At 42.6% G+C, this 17902-nt stretch overlaps 1 protein-coding gene across 5 annotated transcripts in view; it reads left to right on the top strand.

The window, feature by feature from the left end:
- The window catches only part of KHDRBS3 (KH RNA binding domain containing, signal transduction associated 3), a 131543-nt gene that overhangs the window by 70486 nt on the left and 43155 nt on the right, over window positions 1–17902 (top strand). For all 5 annotated transcript variants that reach the window (XR_015695589.1, XR_015695591.1, XR_015695592.1 and 2 more), the window contains exons 3-5: window positions 1486–1602; window positions 7204–7350; window positions 14221–14360. Coding sequence is in view for 1 of the 5 variants with exons in the window: in XM_087706659.1 (XP_087562785.1) it covers window positions 1486–1602; window positions 7204–7350; window positions 14221–14360 (404 nt within the window). In the remaining 4 variants the exon portion in view is untranslated. The remainder of the gene's footprint in view (window positions 1–1485; window positions 1603–7203; window positions 7351–14220; window positions 14361–17902) is intronic.

Here is a 17902-nt window from a genome sequence, read left to right as displayed (position 1 = left end):
GAGAGCACATCTTTCTCCTCCTGTCTTGGCCACTTTTTACAGAGGCACAACTGAGAGCATTTTTTAAAAAAAATAGTATTTATTGAATTTTCTAGCATTTAAAACATGAAACACAAATTTATACTTAAAACAGCTTTTCCATATCGGTATCCATATCTTTTATAAGAATCCTATTCACCAAAAATTCTATTTCTATGTCACTATCCTAAGCTATGTCCTTATTTAAATAGACTCTATATATTATACTTTTACCGTTTGTACCTTAAGTTTTATGTTTACTCTCAGGAATACCGTCTCTTCCAAATGTGATAAGTACTCGGTTTCTCCCCTCTCCTTCATTTCCATAGACAGTCTATCCATTTCTGCGCATTCATACATTTTCCTTCTTATAATTGGGTCTGGGGGAGTATCTTGTTTGTTTCCAATTCTGTGCTCAAAGGATTCTACTTGAGGTTAATATGTGTAGTATTATGTATTGCAGTGGTTCCCAAACTTGGCAACTTTAAGACTTGTGGACTTCAACTCCCAGAATTCTCCAGCCAGCTCTGCTGGCTGGAGAATTCTGGGAGTTGAAGTCTACAAGTCTTAAAGTTGCCAAGTTTGGGAACCACTGTTGTATTGTAATTTTTTTCTCCATTTCCACATTAAAGATTCCTAGAAGGAACAGCGTTCAAAGCAACATCTGCATTTTTTGCGTCGGATGAGGAGAGTACATCTTTTTCCTGTCCTCGCCACTTTTTACAGAGGCACAATTGAGTGCCTTTTAACAAACTGCATCACTGTTTAGTTTGATGGCAGCAGTGGACGCTCGGCAACTGGCATACATTTATGATGGTCGCAGTGACCTGGGATTGTGTGATCACTTTTTTGGGACCTTCTGACAAGGAAAGTCAACGAGAGGGGCAGACTTACTTAATAACTGTGTTATTTCCTTCACAGCTGCAGTGATTCACTTAACCAGTGTGGCAAGACAGGTCATAAAATGGGGCGAAACTCAACAGCTGTCTTGCTTAGCGACATACATTTTGGGCTCAGTTGTGGTTCTAAAATGAGGCCTCCCTGTATCTGTTTGTCACTGAAACGGATGCAACTCGATGGGTATCATTTTATTATTTTTGACAGAATTGGAGCTCCAGATTTTTGCTTTCAGATCCCTACAAAATACTTTGTGCCTTTTTCATCCTTATATAGCTTCGTATTACCTAGAACTTTTTTTAATGCAGAGAAAGCTTCTAGCAGCAAAAGTGCTAGCATTATGGTGGTAATTTCCCCCCCCCCCTCTGTTCCTCCTCTCATTCTCAGCGGCAGCAAAATTTACAGCTTAATGTGTTTCTTTATTTCCCAGAAATAGACAAGTGCTGTTTTCAGCAGCATTTTTTTTATTTTTTATTCCCCGGCACGAATCTTAAGTCAAGCTTACAGCTTCTCAGCACTGTTGCACTGATACTTTATTGTTTTTTTATTGTTGCTCCTTTTGTCTTTCAGTTCAACTTTGTGGGGAAACTTTTGGGCCCGCGTGGCAATTCTCTGAAGCGCTTGCAAGAGGAGACATTGACAAAAATGTCAATATTGGGAAAAGGATCCATGAGGGATAAAGCAAAGGTAAAATTGCTGGCTGAAGATCGTTGCATGCGCTGTACTGCTGTGTGTGTGTGTGTCTTTCCTCACCAATCCTCGGGTCGCCTGGCGAGAATTAAAAGCAAACACACGTCAAGGTGTATATAATGACCTATCCCGATTTGCATTCTGCATGCATTTTGCTCTTCCCACCACGCATTCCTTGCCCTGGAGGAAATGCAGGTTTTTTGCACGCCTTTTGAGGATAGTTGGAATGGACTGTTGGCTGCCCAAACTATCCTCTAAATTCCTCCTCATGAACTCCTACCCTGTTTTCCCGAAAATAAGACCTCCCCGGATATTAAGCCGCCTCCTGCCGATTACCTCCCACAGACCGATTAGATCTCACAGGTTAGGTCTTCTCCGGATTCCATCTGCCAGCCAATGTCGGCTGGCGACTCCCCGGGGGAGAGCCTTCTCTGTCGCAGCTCCAGCCCTCTGGATCGACCTCCCCATGGAGATCCGGACCCTTACTACCCTCCCAGCCTTTCGCGAAGCCGTTAAGTCCTGGCTGCTCCAGCAGGCCAGGGGGCTTTCGAAATATCCAGCCCCACGGAAACTGTGACTGTTGTGGATTTTAAAGTATTGTTTTGTTTATTTATCCCCTCCCTTGTTTATTGTAAGCCGCCCGGAGTCCTTCGGGAGTGGGCGGCATACAAGACAAATAAAACCAAACCAAATAAAAAACCAAACTAAGCCCAGTCGTGCTTTTGAGCGCATGCGCTAAAATAAGCCCTCCCCCGACAATAAGCTCTCCCCAAAAATATTGCAACACAGCAGAAGCCATGAGGTGACCACGCTCGCCGGCTCCTGCAACTCAAAAATAATAAGACCTCCCCGAAAATGTGCTTATTTTTGGTGGGGTGAAAAGAAAATAAGATCCTGTCTTATTTTCGGGGAAACATGGTAGCAGTGTACAAAATCCTTACCACCATGGTATGGGCACTCAAATCTTAATTTCACTTTTAGGGAGCCAGTTTGGTTTAATAGTTAAGATAGGTTAGAAACTAGGAAATGGTGAGCTGGAGTCCACCTTAAGCATGAAATCCGGCTGGGTGACTTTGGGCCAGTCTCTAGGAGACTGGGAGTTCTAGTCCTGCCTGAGGCCTGGTAGCTGCTGGCTGACTGGTCCAAACACCAGGAGATGGTGACTTCTAGCCCCATCTTCGGCATGAAAACATCTGGATGACCTTGGTCCAATCACCTGGAGATAGTGAGTTCTAGTTCTGCCCTAGGCATGACAGCTGTCTGTATGACCTTGGGCGCGCGGCCCTCCCGAGCTCCATTTTTGCTGGCAGAGGGTTGCATGAGGCCTACACAGTCGGAAACGGAGCTTGGGAGCCCGCTTTCGCTGACAGATCATTTGGACTGCCACAGACTGACATGAGTGACATACAATACAATACAGTACAACACCAGAGTTGGAAGGGACCTTGGAGGTCCGATCCCCTGCCTAGAGAGGAAACCCTGTACCGTTCCAGACAAATGGCTATCCAACATCTTCTTAAAGACTTCCAGTGTTGGGGCATTCACAACTTCTGGAGGCAACTTCTGTTCCACTGCTTAATTGTTCTAACTGTCAGGGAATTTCTCCTCAGGTCTAAGTTGCTTCTCTCCTTGATTAGTTTCCACCCATTGCTTCTTGTCCTGCTCTTAGGTGCTTTGGAGAATAGTTTGACTCCCTCTTCTTTGTGGCAACCCCTGAGATATTGGAACACTGCTATCATCTCTCCCCTAGTCTTTCTTTCCATTAAACTAGACAGACCCAGTTCCTGCAACCGTTCTTCTTACGTTTGAAGAACAGTTGCGAGCAGGCCACCCCCCACCCCAGCCCCTTTCTCCACAAGGTCCGACTCAACCCTGATGCATCCCTCTCTCAATGAAAACGTGTTTGCCACCTCTGACTTTAGAGAGTGTTGTAAAGCACTGTGAAGTGGTATATAAGCCTTAAGTGCTATTGCTATTTCAGTAACCTTCGCTGTTATCTGTTGTCTGAACCAGCAAGGAGCTGGTCTGTAATCCTCTTGTTCACTTTGCTCGACAGCCCCACCACCACCACCCATTACCATATAATACCTTTATTACAGTTTTAATGTGCACTTTTTCCATCCTGGATGCTCTTTAGACCATCTTAGTAGAGCCTGCGAGGGTTGCTTTAACAGGTAGTTTGTTTGTTTGTTGTATCTCTCTGCTTTGTTCACTCTTTAAATTATTCAGGATATCGGGGCGTGCATTGTTTCCCACGGGAGACTATTAGAGCCTAATAGCTCTCACTGTTAAAAAGGATTTTTCTGAAAGCTGGGTTAGCTTTTTTTTCCCCCAGATTAAATTTATTACTCGCAGCTCCTACTCCGTTCTGTTTGTGGACTTTGCTAAATTGCTTAAAAAAGTAAAGAATTCCCTTCATCTTTCGAAAGTCGCCTTCGTTTAAGTTATGAGCAAGACAGCACTGGAATGCAGAGAGGGGACCAAACACGGTTTGTCTCAATGCCACCAATAAAGAAATAAAATAAGAAATAAAGAAACGGAGAGGATAATAATGCAGAGACCTTATATATGTTTTCTTCTACTCGTTCTTTCTTACCACTAACCGTTGTTTCTCAAACTATCCGTCTTTTGACGTGTGTTAGCTTCCCCAATTTACATGGGCCTGTCAACCGATCCCATTATTTTTGCTGTAAATTTCGGAATAAAAAGATGGTTACCCAGAAGTAAGAGAAGCAGTGGCTCAGTGGCTAAGACTGTCGATCGGAAGGTCGGCAGTTCGGCAGTTTGAACCCCTAGCGCAGCATAACAGAGTGAGCTCCCGTTACTTGTCCCAGCTTCTGCCAACCTAGCAGTTGGAAAGCATGTAAAAATGCAAGTAGAAAAATAGGAACCACCTTTGGTGTGAAGGTAACAGCGTTCCGTGTGCCTTTGGCCCAAAATTTCTTTTGCTAAGTGAGATAGTTGTTGAGCGACTTTCGAATCCCGAACGCCGTCATTTCTCCCAGCTTCTGCCAACCTAGCAGTTCGAAAGCACGTAAAGAAAATGCAAGTAGAAAAATAGGAACCACCTTTGGTGGGAAGGTAACAGTGTCCCGTGCGCCTTCAGCGTTTAATCATGCCGCTCACATGACCATGGAGAGCGCTCGCTCTTCGGCTTTGAAACGGAGATGAGCACTGATGCCTAGAGTCAGGAACAACTAGCACATATGTGCGAGGGGAACCTTTACCCAGAGGTAATTTCTGAGTGACACAAACCTACATAGCTCATAATCAAGGACACAAACTAAGAGCAGATGCGAGAACTTTTAACCAGATTGGTCAAATGTGCGTCTATGGTCCTCATTGGAAAAACAGTGTAGCGTAGTATTTTTAATACAGCTAGAACAATACTATAGAAGCACTTCAGAACACACATAGGCTAGAGAAGCCATCACGGATTTCTGACTATTCGGTATACCAGAAGCTTCTGATGTACTTTTGGGCAAGGAATGTCCTTAAATGCCCCTCTTCAAATCCTTAGTAACATTGCTCTGTAGGGCTAGTTTTGTTTTTCCTCCAATCAGCACCCATTTATCTTATTTTACAAGCAATATTTTATCTAATTCTTCACAAAGCATAACACAGCATGCCCAAGCCTTTAATGAAATAAACGGAATGGCCCACCGAAGTGCAGTGGAAAATGGAAGAGTGTGTGTATGTGGGTGTGTGTAGATATGCACACAAATACACACACATATTCCTTTTACCACTACACCTGGGATGGGCCACTGTGTCTATTTTGAAAATGCTCTAGGTAGGTAGGTAGGTAGAAAAAATCCAGATTTTGAGATGGCTAACTTAATTTATCAACTAGGTTGTAAGTAGATGGGGTCGAAATACCAAAAGTCATATTTGTTCCAGGCCTCCCTTTACCCTCCCCTCTTTTATCCCATCTGTGGTTCATCCGTGATTCCCTATATGTGTTGAAAGGGTCAATGCCATCTGGGTAAGCATCCCAATATTTCAGTTGCCAGGCAACAGAGATAAGATAGAATGGCAGAACAGAGGAAGTTGAGCAAAAATAGAACACTTGGGGAAAGAAAAGTGTTGTGACAAAGGCGAAAACTGAAAGCAGACTTTAATGTTATGTGCTAGAGCAGTGATGGCGAAGCTTTTTGGCACCGGAAACATCACATGCCCACCTGTCAGGGCCTCACTCTGGAAAAGCTGAACTTCCAAGTTTTGTTGCGCATGCTTACCCAACAATCGGCTGGTGTGCATGTGCACACCAGATTTTGGCACTGTCGCGCGCGTGGACAGCTGAGTGTCGCGTGCACGTGCACGCCAAAAACCCAGAAGACAAACAGGCAAGGCCCCCGTGATGGGAGACAAGGCGCCGCATGCCACTTCGGGCTCGTTTGGTGCTTCTTTTGGTGTGATCAAGTGGGGTGAATGAAGGTTGCCTATATTAAAGCCAGCGCTACAATACTTAGCTGATTGACAGCTGTAGAGGCCAACAGGTCTGTTCAGCTTTCATTTCCAGAAAGCCTGGGAGATAGTTATTTTTTTTTTTCCTTCAGGCTTCCAAGATCTTTCCTGGTATCTAGGCCTTTGGTGGTGGGTGGGTCAATGAGAAAATAAGCCGCTTTTAATGGGGTATCCAAAGTATATCTTATTTCTAAGAGCAGAGCAGGATTTTGAGAATTCCCATAAGGCTGGAAGTTCTGTAGAAGATGCGTAGCTCCACCTTGTTCCACTTCAGGTTACAAAGGCGGTGGTATAAAATCCAGCAAATTTTTGATTAAGAGGCAGACCATCGTAGATTTGTTGAACAGCTAGGGCAGGGGTCGGCAACCTTAAACACTCAAAGAGCCACAAAGGTTCTAACGGGAACCTCCCCCCCCCCAATTCAATTCTGAAGCCAACTGGAAGTCCTGTTCCCTCACTATTGTCTCCTCCAAGTGTGGCGTCCTTTTTCCTCTACCTGTCCTAACCAAAAGCCCTATCAGTTGTGGAGCCGACCAGCAACAGGGAGCCGAAGGTGAAAGGAGCCACATGCGGCTCCAGAGCCACAGGTTGCTGACCCCTAAGCTATGGAATGGAACCATGACAGGATTGTTGGCAAAATTCAATCTAATTCAGAATTCTCTCTCTGGTACCACATAATATTTTTTCTCAATCTTGGTCACCTCTGGACTTCAACTCCCAGAATTGCTTGCTGGGGAATTCTGGGAGTTGAAGTCTAAAGATGTTAAAAGTGCCTAAAGTTGAGCAATACTGCCATATAGATACTTGTTATCTATAAGACATGAGACCTAGTTTCTACGCATAAAATTGGCTTGGTTATAGATTATAAAGGGCTCAACTGTAGTCAAACTTCAAGGACGACCTGTATGCCATAAAAGATTAGCAGAGTGGGCCCCATGGTATCTTGGAATTATTTAGCTAAGTGATAACACAAAAATCCATACGGTATATTTATTCCCAAATTCATTTTGGTTAATTATTCCCTTCTCCCCCCTCGGCCCCTAGCAGTGTGTAAAACATTCCATGATCATGGTCTGACTTCTTGCATTTCTTCATGCAATGATTTCATGCGATATTTTTCTATCTTCCCAGGAAGAAGAATTGAGGAAAAGTGGAGAGGCAAAGTATTTCCATCTAAACGATGATCTGCATGTTCTCATCGAAGTGTTTGCCCCGCCAGCTGAAGCCTATGCCAGAATGGGACATGCGCTGGAAGAAATTAAGAAATTTCTCATTCCTGTAAGTACCGATCACTGCCATTATTCTTGTTCGTTCGTTCATTCGTTCTTCCGTTTCAATGACTCTCAGCAGCAGACAGAATTGAAATGAAATGAAAAGAATTACAAAATGTTACAAAAGTCAAAATGCAAAACAACTAAGAAAAAAATCTGATCAAATCTCTAACACAGGGGTGTCAAACTCGATTTTATTGATGACTGCATCAGGGTTGTTTTTGACCTTGGGGAACCAGGGTGGACGTGGCCAAGGGGCGTGGCCAGCTTGACATACTTGTGTTAGGGATGTCTGTGCTGGCCTGAGTGCTCTGCCAGCAAAAGCGGAGCTCGTGAGAGTATTGTGCGGCCCACCCGAGGTCCGTTTTCACTGGCAAAGGGTTGGAGGAGGCCTTCGCAGCCAGAAATGGAGCCTGGGAGCCTGTTTTTCACTGGCAGAGCACTCGGGCTGCCACAGGCGCCCCTGACAGTGACATCACTTCCATTGCTAAGCAAGACCATTGTTAAGTGAGCGTTGTCCCACTTTTACGACCTTTCTTGTCACAGTTGTTAAGTGAACGGCTGCAGTTCTTCTTTTAACGACCCCATAATACCTTGCAGTTGCTAAGTATAATTTAGTTATGAAGTGAATCAGGATTTTGTTTGTCAGGTGGTGGCAAAAGATGATCACTTGACCCCGGAACACTGCAACCGTCATAAGTACATGCCAGTTGCCAAGCATCCAAAGTTTGATCATGTGACCATGGGGATGCTGTAACAGCCATAAGTGTGAAAAACGATCATAACTGATTTTTTTTTCAGCGCCGATTTGGCCTCAAGATCGTCATTAAAGGAATGGGTGTAAATAGAGTATATGGTCCCTTGTATTTAAGTTGAGTGTTACCATTCATACCTCACACTGTTATGGCATTATTAATTTGGTGATCTAAGTTAATGCAGGCATATGAAGTCCATTATTTTAACCCATGGGTTTCTAATGTACTTTGGTCATGTTTGTTCAAAAGTGGTACTCTCTTATTTCGATACCATTGCAGATGATTTGGACAATTTTCCCAACCCACTACTTACAAGTGGATTTGATTATTAGACACTGGCCTGATAGTCTTATTGGTCACTTTAATCAGGCAGTTAGTTTTCTCCAAATACCTGCCTAGAAATGTTTGCAATTTCCGTATTTTTAGGAGTATAAGACGCACCTTTTTCTCTCAAAAAAGAGGCTGAAAATCTGGGTGCATCTTATACACTGAATACAGCATTTTTTTCCTCCCGAATTCCCACAACCTTCCCCAAAATGTCTGTGCATAGCCTGTAGGAAGCTTTTAGAGAGCTCCTGGGGGCTGGGGAGGGCAGAAATGAGCAAAAAACAGCCCGTTTTTTGCTCAATTTTATCACTCCAGCCTCAGGAGCACTCTATAAGCTTCCTAAAGCCTATCCATGCCCCCTTTTTTTTACGAAAAATGGGCTGTTTTTTTCTCGGTTTTGGCCCCACCCCACCCCCGCAGGAGCACTCTGTAAGCCCCCTAAAGGCTATTCATGCCCTTTTTGGGGGTGAAATGGGCCCGTTTTCGCGAAAAACAGGCTGTTTTGGGGAGGTTTGCAGAGTGCAAAAACTTTTTTTTTTTTATTTGCCTCTTCAAAACCTTTAAAAATACAGTAATGAGTATGTAGCCGCAGGTAATCCAGTTAAGGGTGGTACGTTCATGTCGTAGATTATTAGGACAAATACTTCTTGATTACTTTCCCACTGCTGATAAATTTTAAAAAAAGAAGCCAGTTTCAAAAGACCATAAAAGCGGAAAACATTAAGATGATCGAAAGCAGCCTACAGAACAGAAGCATTACAATACTTAAAAATTAAAATATTTTAATGGCCTAGCATAAAAGTTTTGCCGAACCATGCAAAAAGAGAAGAGAATACCAAATGAGATAGCATTTTATAGTTATCTCAAGGATTGAAATATTTGCATGTACAGGAAACCCTTGATTAGACTCCAATTTATTTTTGGCTTCAGCAGACAGTATACGTATTTGGACATTTTCTCTAAAATAATGGGTTTCACTCATTATATCCGTAGTCGTTTAAATGGTTCACTGAACTTTACATTAATTCTGCCAATTTATGTCATTGACATAAATTATGCAGATGGTGTACACTTGTATTGAATCTAATGGTCACTTAAGTTTTAACAGTTAGCTTCTACCCAGGAATATGTTAAATTGAGTTTTACTATATGTCGCAAACCACTTGGCAGGCAGTATACCACATACCGTATTTTTTGGACTATAAGACGCAACAAGATTTCGAAGAAATAAGTAAGAAAAAAAGTTTTTGTCTTCCACGGCCCCTAGGAGAACTCTGCAGGCTTCAGCAGGGTTGGGGGAAGGCAAAAATGCCCCCGTTTTGGCAGAAAGCCGGCCATTTTTCACAGAAACGGGGGCATTTTTGCCTTCACCCAGCTCTGCTGAAACCTGCAGTGCTTGTGGGGGCTGGGGGAAGGCAACAACACCTCAGTTTTTGCAAAACAACGGGCCGTTTTTCACAAAAATGGGATGTAGGGGAGGGGCTAATTCAGTGTATAAGATGCACGACTCTTTTAGGGGGTAAAAAGGTGTGTCTTATACTCCGAAAAATACGGTATATACACGCAAATAAGCTGAGAATTTTCTGTCAAAATTGGGTTTAGCTTATGCAGAGATTGGGCTATCCTATGCATACACAATAATACTTTAAAAAGTACCCATATATTCCATATATCCTCACATATAAACCCATGCAGAGATAAGCTGACCCTTGAATTTTTAATTACAATGCCATGAAAAATGGATAATCCGTGGATTATCCACAGATAAACCAATTATTAAAAATTAAAACACATGAAATATTTGAGGATTGAATTATTTGTGGGTGGCACTTTTTCACGTTTTTTTAGGTTAAAAGGGTTCATCTTATCCGTGGATGGGCTTATACATAAATCTACACAGTCATTTCAAGATTCTATATATTTTGTAATTCCCTAAAAAAAACACTAATAGAAAATTTATCATTACAAAGACATGATAAATTAAGTATTTTAGTCGTTAGAAATGAATGCATTCCTAAATCTTCTGAACGTTAGAAAAATCTTGCACTTTTGCACTGAAGTGACAGTGTTATGAAGAAGCCTGAAACCCAAGTATGCTGTTTGGGGGCTGAAAATATGTAAGTTAGCCGCCCGGAGTCCTTCGGGATTGGGCGGCATATAAATATATTTAATTAAATAAATAAATAAATAAGTTACTTGTTATATAACACTTGAAGCACGTTGGCAAGGCTGCTGTGTTACTACATTAAAATTGTGGAGGAAGATAAAATAGTGCCAGGACCATAACCAACCAACATTCTCCAGGTTGATAATAATGCAAGTAGCCTGTGACTTATGATCACAATTGAGCCCCACATTTCTGTGGCTAAGCGAGACATTTGTTAAGTGAGTTTTTGCCCCATTGTACGACTTTTCCTGCTGGAGTTAAGTGAATTACTGCAGTTGTTACGTTAGTAACACAGTAGTTGAGTGAGTCTGGCTTCCCCATTGACTCTGCCAAAGATGATCACATGACCCAGGGACATTGCAGCCGCCATAGATATGACTCAGTTTTCAGCCATCTGAATTTTGGTCATGTGACCGTGGGGATGCTGCAGCGGTTGTGAGAGAAACGGCCATAGGTCACTCCCCCCCCCAGTGCTGTTATAACTTTGAAAGGCCATTGCATGAAGTGTTGTAAGTCGAGGACCACCTATATGGACTAATCTCTAGTATCTCTAGAGCAGTGTTTCTCAACCTTGGCAACTTGAAGATGTCCGGACTTCAACTCCCAGAATTCCCCAGCCAGCGAATGCTGGCTGGGGAATTCTGGGAGTTGAAGTCCGGACATCTTCAAGTTGCCAAGGTTGAGAAACACTGCTCTAGACTAATATCATTTCATTGGTCTTTCACGGCTTGTTCAATGTTTTGTAGTACAACCTTCTTGTAAACAATCTCCAGTATTCGTTTGGAAAACAGTTTGTGTGTTTATAAATCGCAATAAGCACACAAAAAAATCACCTCCCCGCTTCCTATCAAATAAATATCAGAACTAGAGACCAAGGCACAGACATTTCAGAATGGGATAGGGATGGGAATAGAATAGAATAGAATAGAATAGAATAGAATAGAATAGTTGGAAGGGGTCTTGGAGGTCTTCTAGTCCAACACCCTGCTTAGGCAGGAATCCCTGTACCATTTCAGATAAATGGTTATGTACTCTCTTCTTACAGGGTTAAGAGCATCCACAATTTCTGGAGTCAAGTTGGTCCACTGGTTAATTGTTTTAATTATCAGGAAATTTCTCCTTGGTTGTAGGTTGCTTTTCTCCTTGATTAGTTTCCACCCATTGCTTCTTGACCTACCTGAAAAGGTGCTTTGGAGACTAGCTTGACTCCCTCTTCTTTGTGGCAGCCCCTGAGATATCGGAACACTGCTATCATGTCACCTCTAGTCCTTCTTTTCATTAATCTAGACATACCCAATTCCAGCAACCATTGTGTATATATTTTAGCCCGCAGTTCCCTAATCATCTTTGTTGCTCTTGTTTCATTGATTCTTCTGTGACTTAAAAGCTTTTCTTCTTCTTAAAATACGGACCTAATTATGTGTAACTAGAGATTAACATTAACCTATGGCTACATGTATTCTTTATTACCTTAAAATCCGGGTATCATGAATCCTTCAAGATCAGCCCTTAGAGATTTGTGATTTATGCCTCTACGGCTAAAATTTCTTATTTTTACAGCGGAGAAATGTATAAAAACACTAGAATAGAAATGCAACTCGTTCCAACTGTGTTTTGTGCATTTTCAGACTCACAACAAAGACAAGAGTTTTTATATGAAAGGTGGCATCCCTCCTCCCCCCCTGTTTTTAAAGACAAATGTTTTCAAGCTGTTCTTCCAGTTGTTCACTTAATGAAGTGTTTAGCAATCCTGACAGGATTTATGAATTTAGCATCGGGGTAACATTTCTTCAGTGGGAAAAGAAACCTATCTAGAGTCCCTGTGGGAGTAAGATGAAAGAAACCATATTGGCTTCCTTCATCCTCCTTTAAGCAACGTTATCTAACTCAATTATAGACTCTTCTGCAAGAGAAATTGAGCTTGGAAGAGCTAACTTCAGTTCATTTATCGATTTTGTTTTTCCCTCCATCCTGCACGAGGAAGAACGCATCTTCTTTTAATATGCAAGATTATTAAATTATCTTTTTTTTTCTAGGGCAGGCATTCTGGGAACTGAAATAATTCCTTCAGTTCTCTTGAAAAGGCAGACAATGGAGAGTAGAAAAGTTTATTGCTTGCCTCTTTATTTGTGGCCTGGCGCCTTCTGCTTGGAGGTTTTTCAAGGTTCTTAAAATCCAACCTGTCAGCAAAACTCAAGTCTGAATACAAATGAAGAATTCGGCCTACGCTACACATCAGCTTATATTAAGTACGGGGAGTTCTCAACGTACAACCACAATTGAGCCCAATATTGACGTTTCTAAAGAAGAAATTTGTCAAGTGAATTTTGCCCTGTTTTATGACTTTGCTTGTCGCATTTGTTAAGGAAATCACTGCAGTTGTTAAATTAGTAACATGGTTGTTAAAGTGAATCTGGCTTCCCCATTGACTTTCTTTGTCAGATGGTCACAAAAAGGGTTCCTATGGTCCCCGGACGCTGTGACAGTCATAAATATGAGAGCCGAGGTGGCGCAGTGGTTAAATGCAGCACTGCAGGCTACTTCAGCTGACTGCAGTTCGGCTGTTCAAATCTCACCGGCTCAAGGTTGACTCAGCCTTCTATCCTTCCGAGGCGGGTAAAATGAGGACCCGGATTGTTGTTGGGGGAATATGCTGACTCTGTAAACCGCTTAGAGAGGGCTGAAAGCCCTATGAAGCGGTATATAAGTCTTACTGCTATTGCTATTGCTAAATATAAACTACTCACCAAGCATCCAGATGTAAATCACATGACCATGGGGATGCTTCAGTGGTCATAATTGTGGAAAACAGTAATCAAGTCACACTTTTCAGTGTCGCTGTAACTGAACGGTCACTAAGTGAACTGTTGTAATCAGGCTAAACTGAAACTGAAACAGGCTGTTTGCTGTTTGCTTCAAGGAGGCAAATTGCTGGGAGGCAGAGGCAGATTTTTTTTTCTTGTTTTCCTCCCCTAAAGCTAGGTGGGTCTTATACTTCGAAGCGTCTTATACTCCGAAAAATATGGTACTTCGGGACTATGCTTTGGCAACTGCAATTCTTAAGACTTCATTCGATTGAGGATTCCATTTCTGGGATTTCCACAGTGTGGAAGTTACAGACAAGTTGACCTCAGGCAGTTTAAAAGAATGCTGGTCTGACTGTAAAGGGCTGTTGACCACGGCAAATAATAAAGTCTGTAGATACAGGAGCATTAAATCTCTTCCCACAAGATTCGGAGGACAAACAGGAGGAGGGAGGGGAAATATTTTCAAAGCCAGCTTGATCCAGCAAGACACTTCTTGCCTATTTTTTTTCCCCGCGCCCTCACCAGCTTAAAGTAAGCTTAAAGAGAGAGAAAAAAAGAGACTTTCAGGCTTGGATTTCTTAAATCCCATGGAATCCTTTCTTCCAGATGTTTGTTTTGCACCATTTTTGTTTTATCAGAGTGTTGAATCGGCTCTCTACCAAAAAATAAATTAAAAAAAACCAGTTCTACAACTCTCCTTTCTTATAATCATAGAACCATGAAATAGGAAAAAAAAAATGCTTTTAAGGCTTTGACACAAGTGCAGCTTCAACAGCGTGATGTCTTTTTCCTCCCCCCTTCCCCCCCCCTTTTCTGTTCAGGACTACAACGACGAAATCCGACAAGCACAGTTGCAGGAATTAACTTACTTGAATGGCGGCTCAGAAAACGCCGAAGTTCCAGTAGTTCGTGGAAAGCCTCCTTTAAGGGCAAGGGGAGGCCTGTCTCCTGCTTTGGCAAGGTATGCGGGGGACGTGTGTGTGTGTGTGCGGGGTGAAGAGATCAAATTCTGGATGTTGGCAATAAGCTCACTTTGCAGGGGGGGGGGGGGGGTTGCATCATCCTGTGATCACGTGACTGCAATTTTCGGCTTTCTTTTCTGATTTCCAATCTACTTCTGGCAAAAAAACACAACCTGCCCATTCTGTGTAAATGTGTTTTTTATTTTCCATTTTCATTTTCGTACAGTCACATATATACTGTGCAGAACCGGGACCATATAACATTAAACAATAAACACAGCCATTCCTCTTGTCAATAATACCCCCCAAAATAGAAACCCAATGTACCTCTTCGACCCTCCATACACCCTTTCTTTCGCCCCCCTCCAACTTTCCCTCTTCCCTCCATCATTCCCCTCTACCCTACTTCCCCTCCCCTCTACCACACCTCTCTCCCAATACACTCCCTCCCTTCCTTCTCACTCTCCCTCCAATCCTCTCTCCCACCCCCTCCAATCCTCTCTCCCACCCTCTCTACCCCTCTTTCTTCTATCCCTCTACTCCTCCCTTCGGTGTATTTCTACTATCTATTAATATATTCAGCTTGTCCTATTTTAACACTGGAATTGAAGAGCAACAGTATACAAGTGCAATCACATTACTTTAAAATCTAACACCTACTATATATCCCCCCTCCCTCCCCTCCCCCCTAACACCCCACCTCCCTTCCCCCCCGACTTCCCAGAGCCCGTACACGGTGTAGATTTTTAACAAACACAGTCTAAAATATATTAAGACAAAGGAAATTAAAAAAAAGAAAGTCAATAACATCTCAGCGTTGAACTCAGCTTCTTCCTGTTGCACAAACTTTGAACAGTTTAGATTATTCTGTAAAACAGGTTGGCTTAACGATCGGAATATTTGTTTAATAACCATGACCAAAAAAGGGGGGACAGTCATAAAATGGTTGAGCCACTAAACGACACCATAGTTTACACCAGTAATTTCAGGCTACGGTCGTAACTTGAAAACTACCTATTACTGTCTTTTGATTTCATACCTCACGGGCTAACGAGCCATCAAAATTTAGCAGCAATAAGAATAGAATAGAATTCTTCATTGGTCAAGTGTGATTGGACACAAGGAATTTGTCTTTGGTGCATATGCTGTCATAAAAAGACAAGATACATAGAAGTACATAAAAAAGACAAGATACATTCGTCACGAATCACAAGGTACAGGACTTAATGATAGTCATAGGGTACAAATAAGCAATCAGGAAACAATCAATATCAATCTAAATCTTAAAGATACGGGCAAAAAAGTTACAGTCCTGCAGTCATAAGTGGGAGGAGATGGGTGATAGGAACAATGAGAAGACTAATAGTAATAATACAGCCTTAGTGAATAGTTTGACAGTGGTGAGGGAATTATTTGTTTAGCAGAGTGATGGCGTTCAGGGGAAAACTGTTCTTGTGTCTAGCTGTCTTGGTGTGCAGTGCTTTATAGCGTTGTTTTGATGGTAGGAGTTGAAACAATATATGTCCAGGATGTGAGGGGTCTGTAAATTTTCACAGCCCTTGACTCAGGTCCTCAATGGAAGGCAGGTTGGTAGTAATTATTTTTTCTGCAGTTGCACTTAGACTTACATACCACTTACAGTGCTTTTATAGCCCTCTCTAAGCGGCTTACAGAGTCCGCATATTATCCCCAACAATCTGGTTCCTCATTTTACCCACTTCGGGAGGATGGAAGGCTGAGTTCACCTTGAGCCCGGTGAGATTTGAACTGCCAAATTGCAGGCAGCCGGCAGTCAGCAGAAGTAGCCCTGCAGTACTGCATTCTTACCACTTCGCCACTGAGGCTCATAATAAAAGAGTTCCTCTCGGGTGTATCTCATGGTGTTGAGATAAACATTTATTAAATTCGCAAATGCTCCAGCACTACAGAGGGCGACTCTAAATGGGGAAAGGGGGAAATTTTGGTGACACCAGAGACTTCAAGAAGTTGAAAACAAAAAGGGGTTTTGCTCTGGTCTCGGAAAGGATATTTAGCCAGAAGAAAGAGATGGCGAAAAGAATCAAAGCAATTGTAGAATGAAGCAATGAGGACAAAATTAAAGTTAATTAGGGAAGAGATTTTAATGTGAAAGAAGAAGCCTAGCTCCATGTTAATTGACACACTGCCAATGTTTGCCAACACATTCCACTAGAGAGAAGTTGCCTGAGGATGGACTCCCGCACAATCTCAAAACTAAGTAGGCTAATCCTCTCATCCCAGTGACTAACCCAGATTGGATCCTGCCAATATTGTCATGCGAAACCATAGTGTAATTTTTAGGTGCAGGAAAAATTAGAAACTCTTCCAAGATTGCTAGGCAAATACATACAGTGATACATCGGTACTCACCGTTAATTGGCTCCGAGAGGCGCAATGAGTACCAAAAACAATGAGTACCAAACAAATTTTTCCCACAAGGAATAATATCGTGAGTCACAAGCAGCCAACAATTATAAGTTCTAGTTTGTGCGTTGAGTACCACACAAACAGTGACTACCGGGACAACATTTGCACTGAGTCCCATATTTAATGAGTTTCAAAGCAGTCAGTTGAGCACCACTGTATAGCTTTATGTGTATGATTTATTCACCCAGAAGACAAAATAGTTCAAATGTAAAATAGAGAAGAAATAGAGTATCAACAGCGAAGAGTATAGAAACATTAGCCCAGGGGTTCCCAACCTGTGGTCCACAGCCCACTAATGGACCATGGGCTAATCACCACTGCGCCACGTGAGGGGGCAGCCAGCCCCTCTCATGCGAGTGTTGTCACAGGCACGCTCGGCCGATTGCGATCCCACTGGTGTGAGCATCATGGACATTTGTGGCCCCACTAACGCACCCGTTGAGGGCGCTCGTGGCCCCACTCATGCAAGCATCATCATGGGAGCTTGCCCTGTCACGCGAGTGTTGCCGCGATCACATGCACTTTTCCCCCTGCCCCCCATCATTCATCATTTCCCCTTTCCTTCTGCTCCAGGCCACCCACACAGAAGGGTTGGAGAACTCTGCATCAGTCCTAATACTCATATCATTTTTAAAGAATTTTTTGTCAGCTGTCACCTGTGAACCCAGTGGTCTGTGACGGATCCTTATCAATGGCTTGTTTTTCATCTTGGGCCCATGGTCCATTAGTTTTTGTTTCTTTACAAGCGTCCGACTGTCCCCATTGTTCACCCTAACCACCGCATAAATCCTTTAGATGAAATAAATTAATACATCAGGAAAATGAAGGGCTGATGCCGAATATTTTTGCAAATATCTCACAAAGGTTTCTTTCCCACGTAGCCGTGTTAAGAACCGGCTGGTTGAAAAAGAAAACCGGGAGCTTTTTGGAGGGGAAAATGCGATTGTTTTCTACTTTCCCTGATTTGTTGGGAGAGATAGCATCTAGGGGTGACGGGGGCATACGCGTGTTGTAGATTATGCACTTATTATCCTTGTCAATCTGTGGGAGACAAAAAGATGAGCTGCAGTTACGTGAAACAGAAGGTTCAGGTTGG

This window comes from Thamnophis sirtalis, unplaced genomic scaffold (genome assembly GCF_051295495.1).
Source record: "Thamnophis sirtalis isolate CommonGarterSnake01/CBP01778 unplaced genomic scaffold, rThaSir2_p1.2 scaffold_2, whole genome shotgun sequence".
Lineage (NCBI taxonomy): Eukaryota > Metazoa > Chordata > Lepidosauria > Squamata > Natricidae > Thamnophis > Thamnophis sirtalis.
Note: the sequence above shows the minus strand (reverse complement) of the source record. Positions and strands in the feature narration are given on the sequence as shown.